The 13,107-nt window shown below is 44.9% G+C and overlaps 2 protein-coding genes and 1 pseudogene across 2 annotated transcripts in view; all 3 read right to left on the bottom strand.

Moving 5' to 3' along the window:
* Positions 1 to 13,107, bottom strand: part of LOC138799564 (zinc finger protein 585A-like) — a 97,310-nt gene that overhangs the window by 66,059 nt on the left and 18,144 nt on the right. The window lies entirely within an intron of this gene.
* Positions 8,465 to 9,405, bottom strand: LOC138799614 (zinc finger protein OZF-like; annotated as a pseudogene).
* Positions 9,384 to 11,484, bottom strand: LOC138799608 (oocyte zinc finger protein XlCOF8.4-like). Its single transcript, XM_069981051.1, has 4 exons — positions 11,181 to 11,484; positions 10,896 to 11,060; positions 10,669 to 10,804; positions 9,384 to 10,057 (listed from the first exon to the last, which is right to left on the bottom strand). Exons 1-4 carry the CDS (start codon positions 11,256 to 11,258, stop codon positions 9,384 to 9,386), a joined length of 1,053 nt encoding a protein of 350 aa, XP_069837152.1. The 5' UTR covers positions 11,259 to 11,484.

Genomic DNA, 13,107 nt, shown 5'->3' with positions numbered 1-13,107 from the left:
TTTCTCTCCAGACGCACCATACACAAACCCCTCAAAATTTCTCCAGGCACCCTCCACAAGCATCTCAACATGCGCACTACCACACACACTCCCCCAGATTTCTCCAGAGCCCCCCCCCCAAACCACCTTTCTGGGGCTCCCATACAATCCCCCTGCAAACATCTCTGTAGATCACAATACACAAATTCCCCCACATTTATCCAGTGCCCCCCTCCACCCCACAAATGTGTCCCCGCACCACATGTGCTCCCCATATTTCTCCAGAGACCCTTACAAGCATATGTCTGCCCCCAAACACAAGCTCCCCTGTATATCTCCAGAGAACCCTCACAAGCATATCTCCAGCCCCCCCCCCCCCACACACACACACACAAGCACCCACATATTTATGCAGAGAAGCCCTCACAAGCATCTCTAAGTCCACACACAAGCACCACCATATTTCTCCAGAGACCCTCCACAAGCATAACTTTCCCTCACCATCTTTCCCAAGTCGCCCCCCCCCCCTACAAGTCCCCACTTGTCTCTTCATATACCCCACACACAAGCACCCACCATAATCTCTATGCAGATCCAATAAATTCCCCCCAATCTCACCCCATGCAATTCCCTTGTCTCTCAATGCACCCCACATAACCCCCCAACTCTTTCCTCATGACCATCCTGGTTTCTCAAAGTACCCCTCTTTACAGGCGCACCATAGACAAACCCTTACATCTCACCATGCAACCACCCTTGTCTCTCCAGCCTCCATTTCTTTACATGCACCCCCACAAGTTCTGCCATACTTCTCCAGGCACCTGCCACAAACAGATCTCATATTTCTATAGACTCCCCTCTGCACACAAGCTTCCCAAATTTCTCCAGACACCCCCCCCACACACACACACACAAGCATCTCTACATGCACACTCACACACATACTCCCCATATTTCTCCAGAGACCCCCCAAAACTCTTCTGACTGCACCTCCCTGACACACTCCCCCATTTTTCTCCAGGCACACCCCACAAGCATCTCTGCCCCCACATACAAGCTCCCCCATATTCCTCTTGACATGCACCCCACAAACGCTCCCATACACAAACCCCTCTATCTCACCATGCAACCCACCTCCCCTCGTCTCTCCAGGCTCCCTTATTTCTCTCTATGCACCCCCACCCCACCCAACAAGCACCCCTATATTTCCACAGAGACCACACAAGTTCCCCCATATTTCTCCAGAGACCTTCACAAGCATCTCCCCAGCGGCCTCCCCCCCCCTTTGTCTTTCTATGCAAACTTAAGTCCTCTCAAAGCATGCCAACTCCCCCCCCCCAGATCTCTCCTCTTGGCTCCCTACACAGGCACCCCCCGCACACAAGCCCATCCATATTTCTCCAGTCACACCCTCGCCTCCCCCACAAGCATCTCTACGTGTGTACTCCCACACACAACCCCACATATTTCAGAGACATCCCCATTGGCCTCCCCTCCCCCACACAAGTTTCCAGGCACCCCCAAGCTACATTTCAAGACTTTCACAAGCATCTCTTCAGCCAACCTCCACCACATACGTTTCCCGGTTGGGGGGAGATGCTTGTGGGGGGAAAGGCATCTCTCCAGGACCTCTCCCCACCACCTATTTCTCCAGACACCCCACAAGCATCTTCTGAGACCCCCCCCCCCACATGCTTCCAAATATTTCTCCAGACCCCCCACAGGCATCTCTAGCCCTCCCACCACACATGCTCCCCATAATTTCTCCAGACACTCCCCCCACAAGCATCTCTCTAGGCCACACACATTTCCCTATATTACTCCAGACCACCTCTGCCACACACGCTCCCCCATATTTCTCCAGACCCCCCACCACATGCTCCCCAGACCCCCCAAAAGGCATCTCTACAGGACCCCCCACACGCTCCCCCATATTTCTCCAGACCACCCATAAGCATCTCTCCAGACCACCACCCTGCGACATGCTCCCCCATATTACTCCAGACCCCCCCGGCAAGCACCTCTCCAAGCCCCCCTCTCGCCACACGCTCCCTTATATATCATTACCCCACACACACGCTCCCCCATATTTCTCCAGCCCCCCCATCACTCACACCCCCCTATATTTCATCAGTACACCCCCACAAGTATCTCTCCAAGACCCCCCACATATTTTTTTTTTTTATATATATATATATATATATATATATTTTTTTTTTTTTTTTTTATTAACTTTTCAATAAAATGAGGAAGGGAGTAACAGAAAGGAGAAGGGGAGGGAGAAGCTTAAGAATAGTAGCAATCGGTAAAGATACATTAGCCATGTAAACATATGACATGGGTTGCTGTCAGTGATGGAGAGTTCTATAGGTGCATGGTCTGAGGTAACCATTGGGAGGATGGCCACATCTTCTATAAGTGGGAACAGGTCAAGGGAAGTAAGGAAGTAGTCTATCCTAGATTGGGAGTTACGGGCATGGGAATAGTATGTGTAGTCACGTGAGGTGGGGTTGTTTATACGCCATGGGTCACAGAAAGAGAACTGGGACATGAGGTCTAGCAGGATAGCTGCTGCTGGTGCATCTGCATTAGAGTGGCTCGATCTATCGACTGCCGGGTGGGTTGTGCCATTGAAATCTCCACATATTATAAGCTTGTGAAGTGGCTTTGGCAATAGGAAATTAAGCGAGGAGAAAAAGTCAGCATTTGGGTGATTTGGGGTATAAATGTTTAGTAGGCTATATCTAGTAGAATGAATGGTGACATCCAAATACAGGTATCTTCCTTGTGGGTCTGGACAGGTTTCGTGGATTGTTTATGGGAGCGAGCTGTGGAATAGTATGGCAACACCTCTGGATTTGGAGGTGTAAGGGGCAGAGATACATTCCTTTATCTAGTGTGCCTTTAACACTCCCTTACTGCCTATGGCCCAATGTGTCTCCTGTAGAAATACAACTTGTGGTTTGAGCCTGTGGAGATGGGTTGTGATTTTTTTCCGCTTTACCGCAGTGTTGAGGCCTGCTACATTCCATGAAATTAGTTTTAGATTGTGGTGTATGTCCCTTGTGGAGGGTGTAAGGGTGTTTGTACTCATCCTACCCCAGTTGGCGGGTGTGTAGCAAGGTTAAGGTCCTTCAGTCGGAGGTGGAGATCTCCATCCTAGCCATCGGAGAGCTCCTGAGATGCAATTGGGAGGGGATCCGGGTGCCCGGGGGGGGAGGAAGAGGAAGCGCTTTTCTGCAGAAGCAAAAACAACATGTTACTTATCATGAGAATAAAGGCAAATAATAACAAAAACTTGTGGTTGCAAAGTGCAACCGAAAGGGAGGCTAGTATTGGGCCTCCAACATCTAATCTTCTGAACATGAAATAGAAAATGGAGAAGAATCACGCTTTCCAGGAAGATGAGAAATTAGCCAGGTATATCTCTTAGCAGGCATCTTCTAGCTTTTTCTGGATCATTATAGAAGACTGGCCTGCCATTTTTGAAGGTTTTCAGGCGAGCAGTGTATAAGAGCTGGAATTTGACATTGTTGTCAAAGGTGTTTGCAGATAGGTGTGAATGCTCTGTGCTTTGCAGACACTGCTGCAGAAAAGTCTTGGAAGATGAGTATTTTTTGGTCACGCATTTGCAGGGATTTTTCCTGGCGTAATGCTTTGAGGACTTTTTTCCATGATGGTCCAGTTTAGATACTTAGCAATAACTGGCCGAGGTCTCTGTCCTCTCTCTTCACTTTGTGGTCCAATCCTGTGAGCTCTTTCAATTGTGAGCAGGTCAGGGTCTAACTCCATCTGTAGGGCCCCCGGAAGGGCCTTGGTGAGATAGTTTGTGATTGACTGGGATTCCCAAGAAGCGTAGATTGTTCCTCCTATCTCTGTTTTCAAGGTCCTCCAGTCTGTCACGTAAAATGATTTCCGCATTTTGCCGCTGCGTAATAGACTGTTCCATGTCTTGCACTGAAGTCTCTTGGGATGTGACACGAGTCTCAAGATCGGCTATTTTCTGTGCATTAGCGGAGATATGTACTAGTGCGGCATTTATGGAAGTGTGGAGGACATCAAATCGTTTGTCTAGCAAAGGTAGCAGGTAACTGGAGACTTCCTGGGCTAGCGAGGCCGCCTGGTTGACCTCTGGGGAGGAGAAGGCCATGCTCCTGGCTGGAGACAGGTTCGGTGACGTTATATCATCTGGGGGCAAGTTCTCAGGGGATGCTTGTATGACATCATCCAGTAGCTGAGAGAATAAGATCGCTGATGTTTTTTAAAGGTTTTTTGGGGGGATTTGTTTGTGGAGCTCTTGGTCTGTTGTTGTGATTGACCACAGGATTGTGTTGAAGCTCTAGTTGTATTGGAAGACATTGTCTTGGTGATGAACTTGTCCATCAACACGCATAGAAGAGAGGAGAGAGTAGGTAAGGGTCAGTCCTGGTGTGTGTTATCCTGTGTAAGCAATCAAATCCACAGTGAGGATAAGGCCAGGAAAGAGCTAAGTTTAGCTCAGGGGTCCGGATGATTTGAAGTTAAAGGGGATATCCAGTGCTACAAAAACATGGCCACTTTTCCCCCTACTGTTGTCTCCAGTTCAGGTGTGGTCTGCAGTTAAGCTCCATTTACTTCAATGGAACTGAGTTTCTAAACCCCACCCAATGTGGAGACAACAGTAGGGGGAAAGTGGCCATGTTTTTGTAGTGCTGGATAACACCTTTTAAATGCGTCTCCGGCGCAGCTCTGGAAACAGTTTGGGAGCAGAATTATCATGAGGAAGTTGCTTTATGTAATTCTGCCACTAGGTGGCACTGCTGACAGTGTGAAAATGAAAGGTTCGGGATCTCTGTCAGAGGGGTAAACCCCAAGGGGGGGAGCCAAGCGTTTCTTGGTATTTATGGCAGTGCGGAGAGGAAGCCAGTTGTCGGCCACTAGCACGCCAGTACAATGGGAGGGGGGGGCGCGGATGCAATAATCACTTGCAATCAGCTGGTGGTGCTGTCTTATAAGAACTTGTAGTGATGCAAATATAAATGTGTCACAGCAATAGTTCTTTCAAGTTATTTCCAAGAAATGCACAGAATTGGTCACTGTAGCTGCAGCAAGAGATGTGGTGGGTGCGTGGTAATACCAAGAGAAAGTTGGATCCTGGTTTGTATGGGTGCAGTTCACTATTCTCAGTGTACAGTGATGCAGAAGAGTGCATCACAATCGGGCTTGTAATGAAAGTGGCTCTGCCGTTCACAATACGTTGTAATTAATTAATTTGGTCAGCAGGTGGCTCTGCAGTTCACAGTACATTGTAATGAATCATTTTAGCCAGCAGGTGGCTCTGCAGTTCGTGTTTACATACCATAGGGTCACGTGACGGGCGGGGCCATGTGACCAGTGACGTCAGACCTCCTTTTACCCACTTCATTCTAGCCCCTACCATAAAGAAGCATGGCATGCATATCTTTTGATGCATTCCATTATTTTATTAGTCATGGCAGCCGCTGTCTGGCACTGATCACTAAAGTTGAGTTTACTGTCCACTTAGTGGCGTAGCTACCATAGAGGCAGGGTAGGCAGTTGCTATGGGGCCCGTGCAGGAGGGGGGCCTGGGGGAGAAGGTAATGTGCTGGGCCACTCCGCTGAGAGTAGTAGTAGGTGGTAGTACTGGGTAGGGACCCGGTTAGCCACTTGCCTGATGGTATGTCACAGTATTGGCACAAGTGATAGCAGCTGTAGACCGGGAACCTGACCAAGGGGAGGCTGAGCAATTCTTCGTTGTCCTTAGTCAGGGCACCAATAATTACATTAATGCCAAGGTTCAGAAACAATGATAGTTGTGTATTTATTATAACGGTGGTAACTCTAAGCAACAGTCTCTCCGGATGCAACCGGGAATAAGGCAGACTTGGATAAGGCAGAGTAATGGGTGATGCTGCAATAGGCTGTGATGGTAGCGTACTGAATGATGGGAGTAGTAGTAATACTGAGGATAAGAGGCTGGGCGGAATGGAGCTGAGATGAATACTTGCTGTTTCTGATGATGAGAGATGGTGGGAGTAATAACTGAAGACAGCACCCAGATCTTGTGGTTAGGATGAGAATCTTGAGAACTTGAGAATAGAACACAGCCACGTCCCAACTGGACCCGAACACTTCTAGTCAGTGCAGCAGCCGGTACCGCAAGGTTGCGGCCTTGTGACACAGGAGCAGCAGCAACACACACTCTTCTCCCCTAAAGGTGGAGAGAGGACTGAGGTAGGACAGGAAGTCACGTGGTATTCCCAGCCAAAGCTCGATGGCCATTGGAGTTACCATGGAAGCAGAGGACAGTCACGTGACACAAAGCCATTGCATCATCACACCGTTAGGACATATTGGACCAAATATACATGAGAAGTACCACACTTAAACACTGGGGGGCGACATAATACCATTAGGCACTGATAACTGAATATGCATGAGAAATAAATGAAATAACAGACCTGAATACTGAGAGGGGTGACACAATACACACAATTTGCAGTGGACCATAGCTTTCCAGAACAGAGGCAATAACATATTGACTGACTCAGATATAAAGATATAAAGTAGGAAAGGAAAATGTGCAGAGGTCAGGGGTTATCAGTGCACCAGCAGTAAAGCAGATATATTCACAGTGCTTTGTGTTGTGTGTAGGGGGGCCCCTTAAAAGTTTTTGCTATAGGGCCCCGTGAATCCTAGCTACGCCCCTGTGTCCACCAATACCCCCAGGTCCTTTGTGGAAGCAGTTTTACCCAGTGTTTTATTATTTAGCACATTAGTAAACATAACTGGATATCAGGCGCTAATAAGGACCAAAAAGATTTTATAATTCTGTTCTACAATGCTTGTGGTAAGCCTGGTGGGTTGCATGTACCCCTCCATATCTCATGTCTATTAGACACTGCACTAGAGTACCCCAGACGTGTGCATGCAATGCGTGAAAATACAGTAAATGCAAAGTGGGGAACCAAATACAATTGTAACCCCTTCATACGCAGCAATAAACATTCCAGTCCAGTTTAAAGGCTTTATTCTGATAACAAAATCAGCACATCATACATCCATAATAAACTTATTTCTTTACATAAAAGTAAAAAAATAAAACATGAAAAATTAAGTGTTAATTATAAACAAAAAAAAACTAAGAATGGTCTCTTGGGTGCAGTTAAAGAGGTACTCCATGTGTTGTTGTTTTTTTTAAATAAACTGGTTTTACAAAGTTATATTGATTTGTAAATGACTTCTATTAAAAAATCTCCAGTCTTCCAGTACTTATCAGCTGCTGTATGTCTTGCAGGAAGTGGTGTATTCTTTGTAGTCTGACACAGTGCTCTCTGCTGCCATCTCTGTCCCTGATAGGTACTCTCCAGAGCAGCAGCAAATCCCCATAGAAAATCTCTCCTGCTCTGGACAGTTCCTGTCATGGACAGAGGGGGCAGCAGAGAGCACTGTGTCAGAGTGAAAAGAAAACAACAGTTATGCAGGACATCCAGCAGCTGTATGTCATTTACAAATTTATATAAAACGTATATAAAAACAGGTGATTTGGAGAAAAAAAAAGTTTTGGCAGAGTACCTTTAGGGTAAATTCACACGGGCGTCTCGCATAAGAAATCCGCAGCTAATCCGCAATACACGTATTAATAATAATAAGAATAATAATATGTGTATTGCGGATTAGCTGCGGATTTCTTGTGCGAGACGCCCATGTAAATTAACCCTTATAAAGAGTTTTATTTAAGGGCCTCAACTGTAAAAAAAAAAAAACACAACAACCTATACTCACCTACAGCAATGCAGTGCAGATCCAGTGGACTAGTAGTGGCCTGGTGACATACTGGCCTGGTGGTTCCCATCACTGAGGGTGATGCCAGTAGTACTGCAGGTGACCAGTAAGGACAATGTTCTGCAGCTGTCCCATGCAGACTAGTGTTAAGCGGATCTGTCAAAATGTTTGAATTTGGCAACATTACCCAGACCCAAACGTTCAGCCTTTGATTTCTCATGGCTGCAGAAGTTGGATGCTGCCCTAGGGAATCCTGGGAAATAGGCTGTGTCTGTAAAGAGCGACGCAAAGAGCCGAGCACAGCGCTCTTCTGGTGAACTTTCTGTCGCTCCATAGGCATAAATAGAGCCGCGGGTCACGTGCCAACCAAAGGCTCTATTCTTAACAGAGCTGGCGGGGCCTGTTACAGAGATCGCCAGAGGGTTCAGGGGTGGATAGGGGAAAAGTGAATTGGGTGTAATATTTCCTATAGTTTGTCTCCTGTTTTGTGAGGATTCTGATGGTTATGTTATCTACCAGGGAAAATACATAGAGGAGTTTTATCAAACTGGTGTAGAAAGTAGAATTGTCTTAGTTGCCCCTAGCAACCAATCAGATTCCACTTTTCATTCCTCAAAGATTCTTTGAAAAATGAAAGGTGGGATCTGATTGGTTGCTAGGGGCAACTAAGACAATTCTACTTTACACCAGTTTCATAAATCTCCTCCATAGTGAATATAGCAACAGGAATGTATATGAGATTTCGAGGAAGTCAAATGCTGCAAAAAAAGTGTTACAGATTTTACTGCGGATCCAAAGCAAAGTCCACAACTGTGCTTCGGAATATCTGATTTACGGTTTATGCCTAAATATTTCCCAAATTACTTATTAAAATGGCTACTTCTTTGTGTGAGTCGCTTGATGTTTAAGGAGAGTTGATTTGTGGGCAAAACATTTACCACATTCTTGACATGAAAATCTTTTCTTATGAGTTTTTTCATGTGCAGTTACAGCTGACTTTTTATTAAAATCCTTCTTACATATGGAACATGAAAATGGTTTCTCTGCTGTATGAATTTTTTTATGTTTAATAAAAGGTGCTTCTCTTAAGAAACACTTCCCACATTCTGGACATGGAAATGACTTCTTGTGAATTTTCTGATGTTTAATAAGAAGGTGTTTTCGTGAGAAACACTTTCCACATTCTGGACAAGAAAATGGCTTCTGCCCTGTGTGACTCCTCTGATGTTGAACAAGATTTGATTTCTGTGAAAAACCTTTTCTACATATATTACATAAATATGGCTTCACCCCTGTGTTCACCCTCTGATGTCTTTCAAGGTCAGCCTTTTTTAGTAAAACCTTTTTCACATTCTGAACATGAAAATGGCCTCTCCCCTGTGTGAATTCTCTGATGTACTTCAAGAATTGTTTTGAGGGCAAAGCATTTGCCGCTTTCTGAACATGAAAATTGCTTTGTTGGAGCATGACGTTTCTGATGTTTAACAAGATACTGTTTGTGGGTAAAGCATTTCCCACATTCTGGACATGAAAATGTTTTTCCTGTGTGAGTTGTTTGATGTGTCATTAGAGAGAACTTAAAGTTAAAACTCACATTCAGTACATGAAAATGGCTTCTCTCATGTATGAGTCCTTTGGTGTGTATCAAAATTTGATTTCCTATAAAAGCGTTGTTCACATTCAGAACATGAATATTTAGTCTTTTCTATGTGAATTCTTTGATGTGCAACAAGATTTGCTTTCCCAAGAAAACATTTCCCACATTCTGGGCATGAAAAAGGCTTCTTTAATTTATGAGTCCTCTGATGTTTAATAAGGTCTGATTTACGATGAAAACATTTTTCACATTCAGAACATGAATATTTAGTCTCATATATGTGAGTTCTTTGATGTGCAACAAGATTTGCTTTCCGAGGGAAATATTTCTCACATTCTGGGCACGAAAATGGCATTTTCCCTGAGTGAGTTCCCTGATATTCAATAAGATTGTGTTTATTGTTATAACATTTCCCACATTCTGTACAGGAAAACAGCTTCTCCCTTGTGTGAGTTTGTTGATGCATAACAAGAGTTGATTTGAAGGTAAAAAATTTGCCACATTCTGAACATGAAAGTGATGGCTTTTTCCTTTGATAAGCACTCTGATTATAAACACCATTTCTGTGACTATTTTTGTGTTTAACAGTCGATGAATCATTGTGACGTTGAACTGAGGGTATATCTAGGTTAATGGCATGCTCTTCATGTGTATCTTGAGCAATGAAATGTGACTCCGAGTTCTTGGTACAGCCATCTGCCAAAAATAAAATATTTTATTTTTGAATCAGTTAAACATAAAACTATTGACATTTTATAACATTCTGTATAAAACTTTTATTCAATCTGAAGCACCATTAGGCCCCGTTCACACTACAGAATCGGCACCTAGATTCCGTGCAAGAAACCTCTGCCGCCAAATCCTGCCTTCAATGTGTTTAAATGGGAGGGCTTGTGCACCTCTGCTCTCCGCGCCTCTTTGCTTAAAGAATTGACATGTCAATCCTTTGAGCGGAGAGGTGTGGAGGCACACGAGCCCTCTTGTTCACAGAGATTGAAAGCAGGTTTCAGCGCCGATTCAGAAGTGTGAACGGGGCCTTACACAGAGAATATCTGCTACAGTACAGTGACTGAATTTTTTTTTTCAAATTACAGATTAACATCAAAGATATCTAAATAGAACATAATGTGTAACAGAGTACAGGAAGGATAATATAATCACCCCCCGACATGTTGGCCATTTAACACACGGCTAACAATAAGACAACCGGTCGAATGTAATTTAGATAAATAGAAACAACAAATAAAAAGATAATCAACCCCTGGGTCAATTCCTACAGGGTATATGTATTTAGTCGTGTGTATTACCTGATGAAGTAAGGGGCTGGTGCCCCTTCAGTATGATGTCCTTGTACAGATCCTTGTGTAGATCCTTGTGTCCTTCTATATACTCCCACTCCTCCATGGAGAAATAGACAGTGATATCCTGATACCTTATAGGAACCTGATACATACACAATAATACAGTCATCATCCAGACACATTACCCAATTATTATTACTGTATAATGTCCCAGCATTCCCAGCAGCGCTCACCTCTCCAGTCAGCAGCTCTATGATCTTATTGGCCAGTTTTACAATCTGATCATTAGTTTCCACCTGTATCGGAGACTGAGGTGAAGTCTCTATGATTGGGCTCAGAGCTGTTCCCACAGGGGCCTGGCAGAGCTCACTAGACGTCTTCTTCACTACTGTGTAATCCTATGTATGAAGAGACATAATAATAACTTTCACTATATACATTTACAGCCCCCCTCACCTCTCTACTCATACACATATATTATTATAATGTAATACGGCATCATTCCTAGAATCTCTCACCTCTCCAGTAAGACAGGAGATTATTTCTAGAGTAAGACTTAATATACTGTCTGCCATCTTGTTGTTTTTTCTATCCATCCTTGGTGGAACAGTCGGGAAAATTATCTTGTGAAGACATCGACCAAGAAGATTCTATAGTGGAAAAATCTGAATAGATAGTGAGCCCATGTCAATCACACAGAAAAACCCATGTAAAAAAAAAATCAAAAACTCAATTATGGGGATAAGGGGAAACATATAAAGCGATAGTAGTGTATACTAGATAAAGTGTGAGTGTTGTATTCTCTATGGTATGGATTGGAACATAAGTTGATTAAAGAGGATGTACCACCAGGTACATCCTCTTGAATTTAACACACTGATGGCACGGTCATGGGGAAGCCAATGCCGCGGTCCGTTTTTTCGAGCCGCGGCCCGGTTCCCGTCTACGGCGCCGTTCATTCTAGCGGTACTGGGCCGTGCTGAAGCACTGGAGGTCGGCCGGGCCGCCCCCAGTGGGAGGGAATTCCCTGCCCTGTATGATGCGGCTCCATTGATTCTAATGGAGCCGCGTCAGAGGGGAGGGAATTCCCTCTCACTGGGGGCGGGCCAGCCGACCTCCAGTGCTTCAGCACGGCCCGGTACCGCTGGATAGAACGGCGCTATACACAGGAACCGGGCCGCGGTTCGAAAAACGGACTGTGGCACCGGCTTCCCCATAACGGCGCCGTTCTATCGGTGATTACAATTCAAGAGGATGTACCTGGTGGTACATCCTCTTTAACTTGTAAGTGAAGTGTCCCACAGTTTAAAAAGAGTTGTCTGAGGAAAACAAAAACTTTGCCCACAGATGGGGGTGGTGAGAAAATAATAAACATTCTATACTCACCTCCTCCTGTCCAGTCACTTCCAGTCCTGCACTGGTTTATGCTTTTTCCAGGTTGTCCTGACCCCATAGGACTTGCCTACTGAGCCAATACCGGACCGAGACAGGACAACACAGAACCTGCAAGGGGACTTGCACAGAAAAGTATGGCAGGTTTAGCATTTTTACACCAACCCCTGCTGTGGAGAAAATGTTTTCCCTCGACAACCCTTTTTTTTTTTTAAAGGGATTATCTGCAGAGAAGAAGATGGCTAAAGCCTACTGTCATGATAATCGTGTGCTGATAAAACTACACCCGCACTTGATGCCAAATAGTTGCACAGTGTCTGATATTGCGGAGAACACCCTCGCACACTTTAATCCCAAATGTGTGCGTTTTGGAAGGAGGGGGAGAAAAAGTTTCAGCACTGCCAAGCAGGTAGGTTCAGCTGTCTACTGCTCACTAGACAACCCCTTTTAGGGTCCATTTACACAGAAAGATTATCCGACAGATGATCTGCCAAAGATTTGAAGCCAAAGCCAGGAAAAGACTATAAACAAAGATCAGGTCATAAAGGAAAGCCTGAGATTTCTCCTCTTTTCAAATCCATTCCTGGCTTTGGCTTCAAATCTTTGGCAAATAATCTTTCAGTGTAAATGGACCCTAAGGTCAAAGCAGCTCCTTTTCATTACTATACCAATCATTGGATGCAGTAATAGCGCTATATTCTGCAGAGGTCATGTTATGTACATACTAAACAGCTGCACTCCATACCAATGACACTGTTGCAGTTATGTAAAGGGATACTGGAGGAGACCATAGGATTGGCACTGGACTGGGAGGAGATTTATTTTTGTAACTCTAAGGATACCTTTACACGTACTGGATTTGCAGCGGATTTCACTCTGTGACTTTGCAGCGAAATTCGCTGCGAATCCTTGTACTGTAAAGTTGAATGGGGTTACATACCCGCAGCGGAATTTTCATTCTGCTGCTAGTATGTGACCCGGCCCCTTTAACACCCCGCAGCCCCGTTCCAGAGCATACATTACCTGCTCGGCGCCGTGGCTGCTTGAGGCTCC

The sequence above is a fragment of the Dendropsophus ebraccatus genome, chromosome 8 (genome assembly GCF_027789765.1).
Source record: "Dendropsophus ebraccatus isolate aDenEbr1 chromosome 8, aDenEbr1.pat, whole genome shotgun sequence".
Taxonomy (NCBI): Eukaryota; Metazoa; Chordata; class Amphibia; order Anura; family Hylidae; genus Dendropsophus; species Dendropsophus ebraccatus.
The sequence above is the reverse complement of the archived record's forward strand: the minus strand, read 5'-3'. Positions and strand labels throughout refer to the sequence as shown.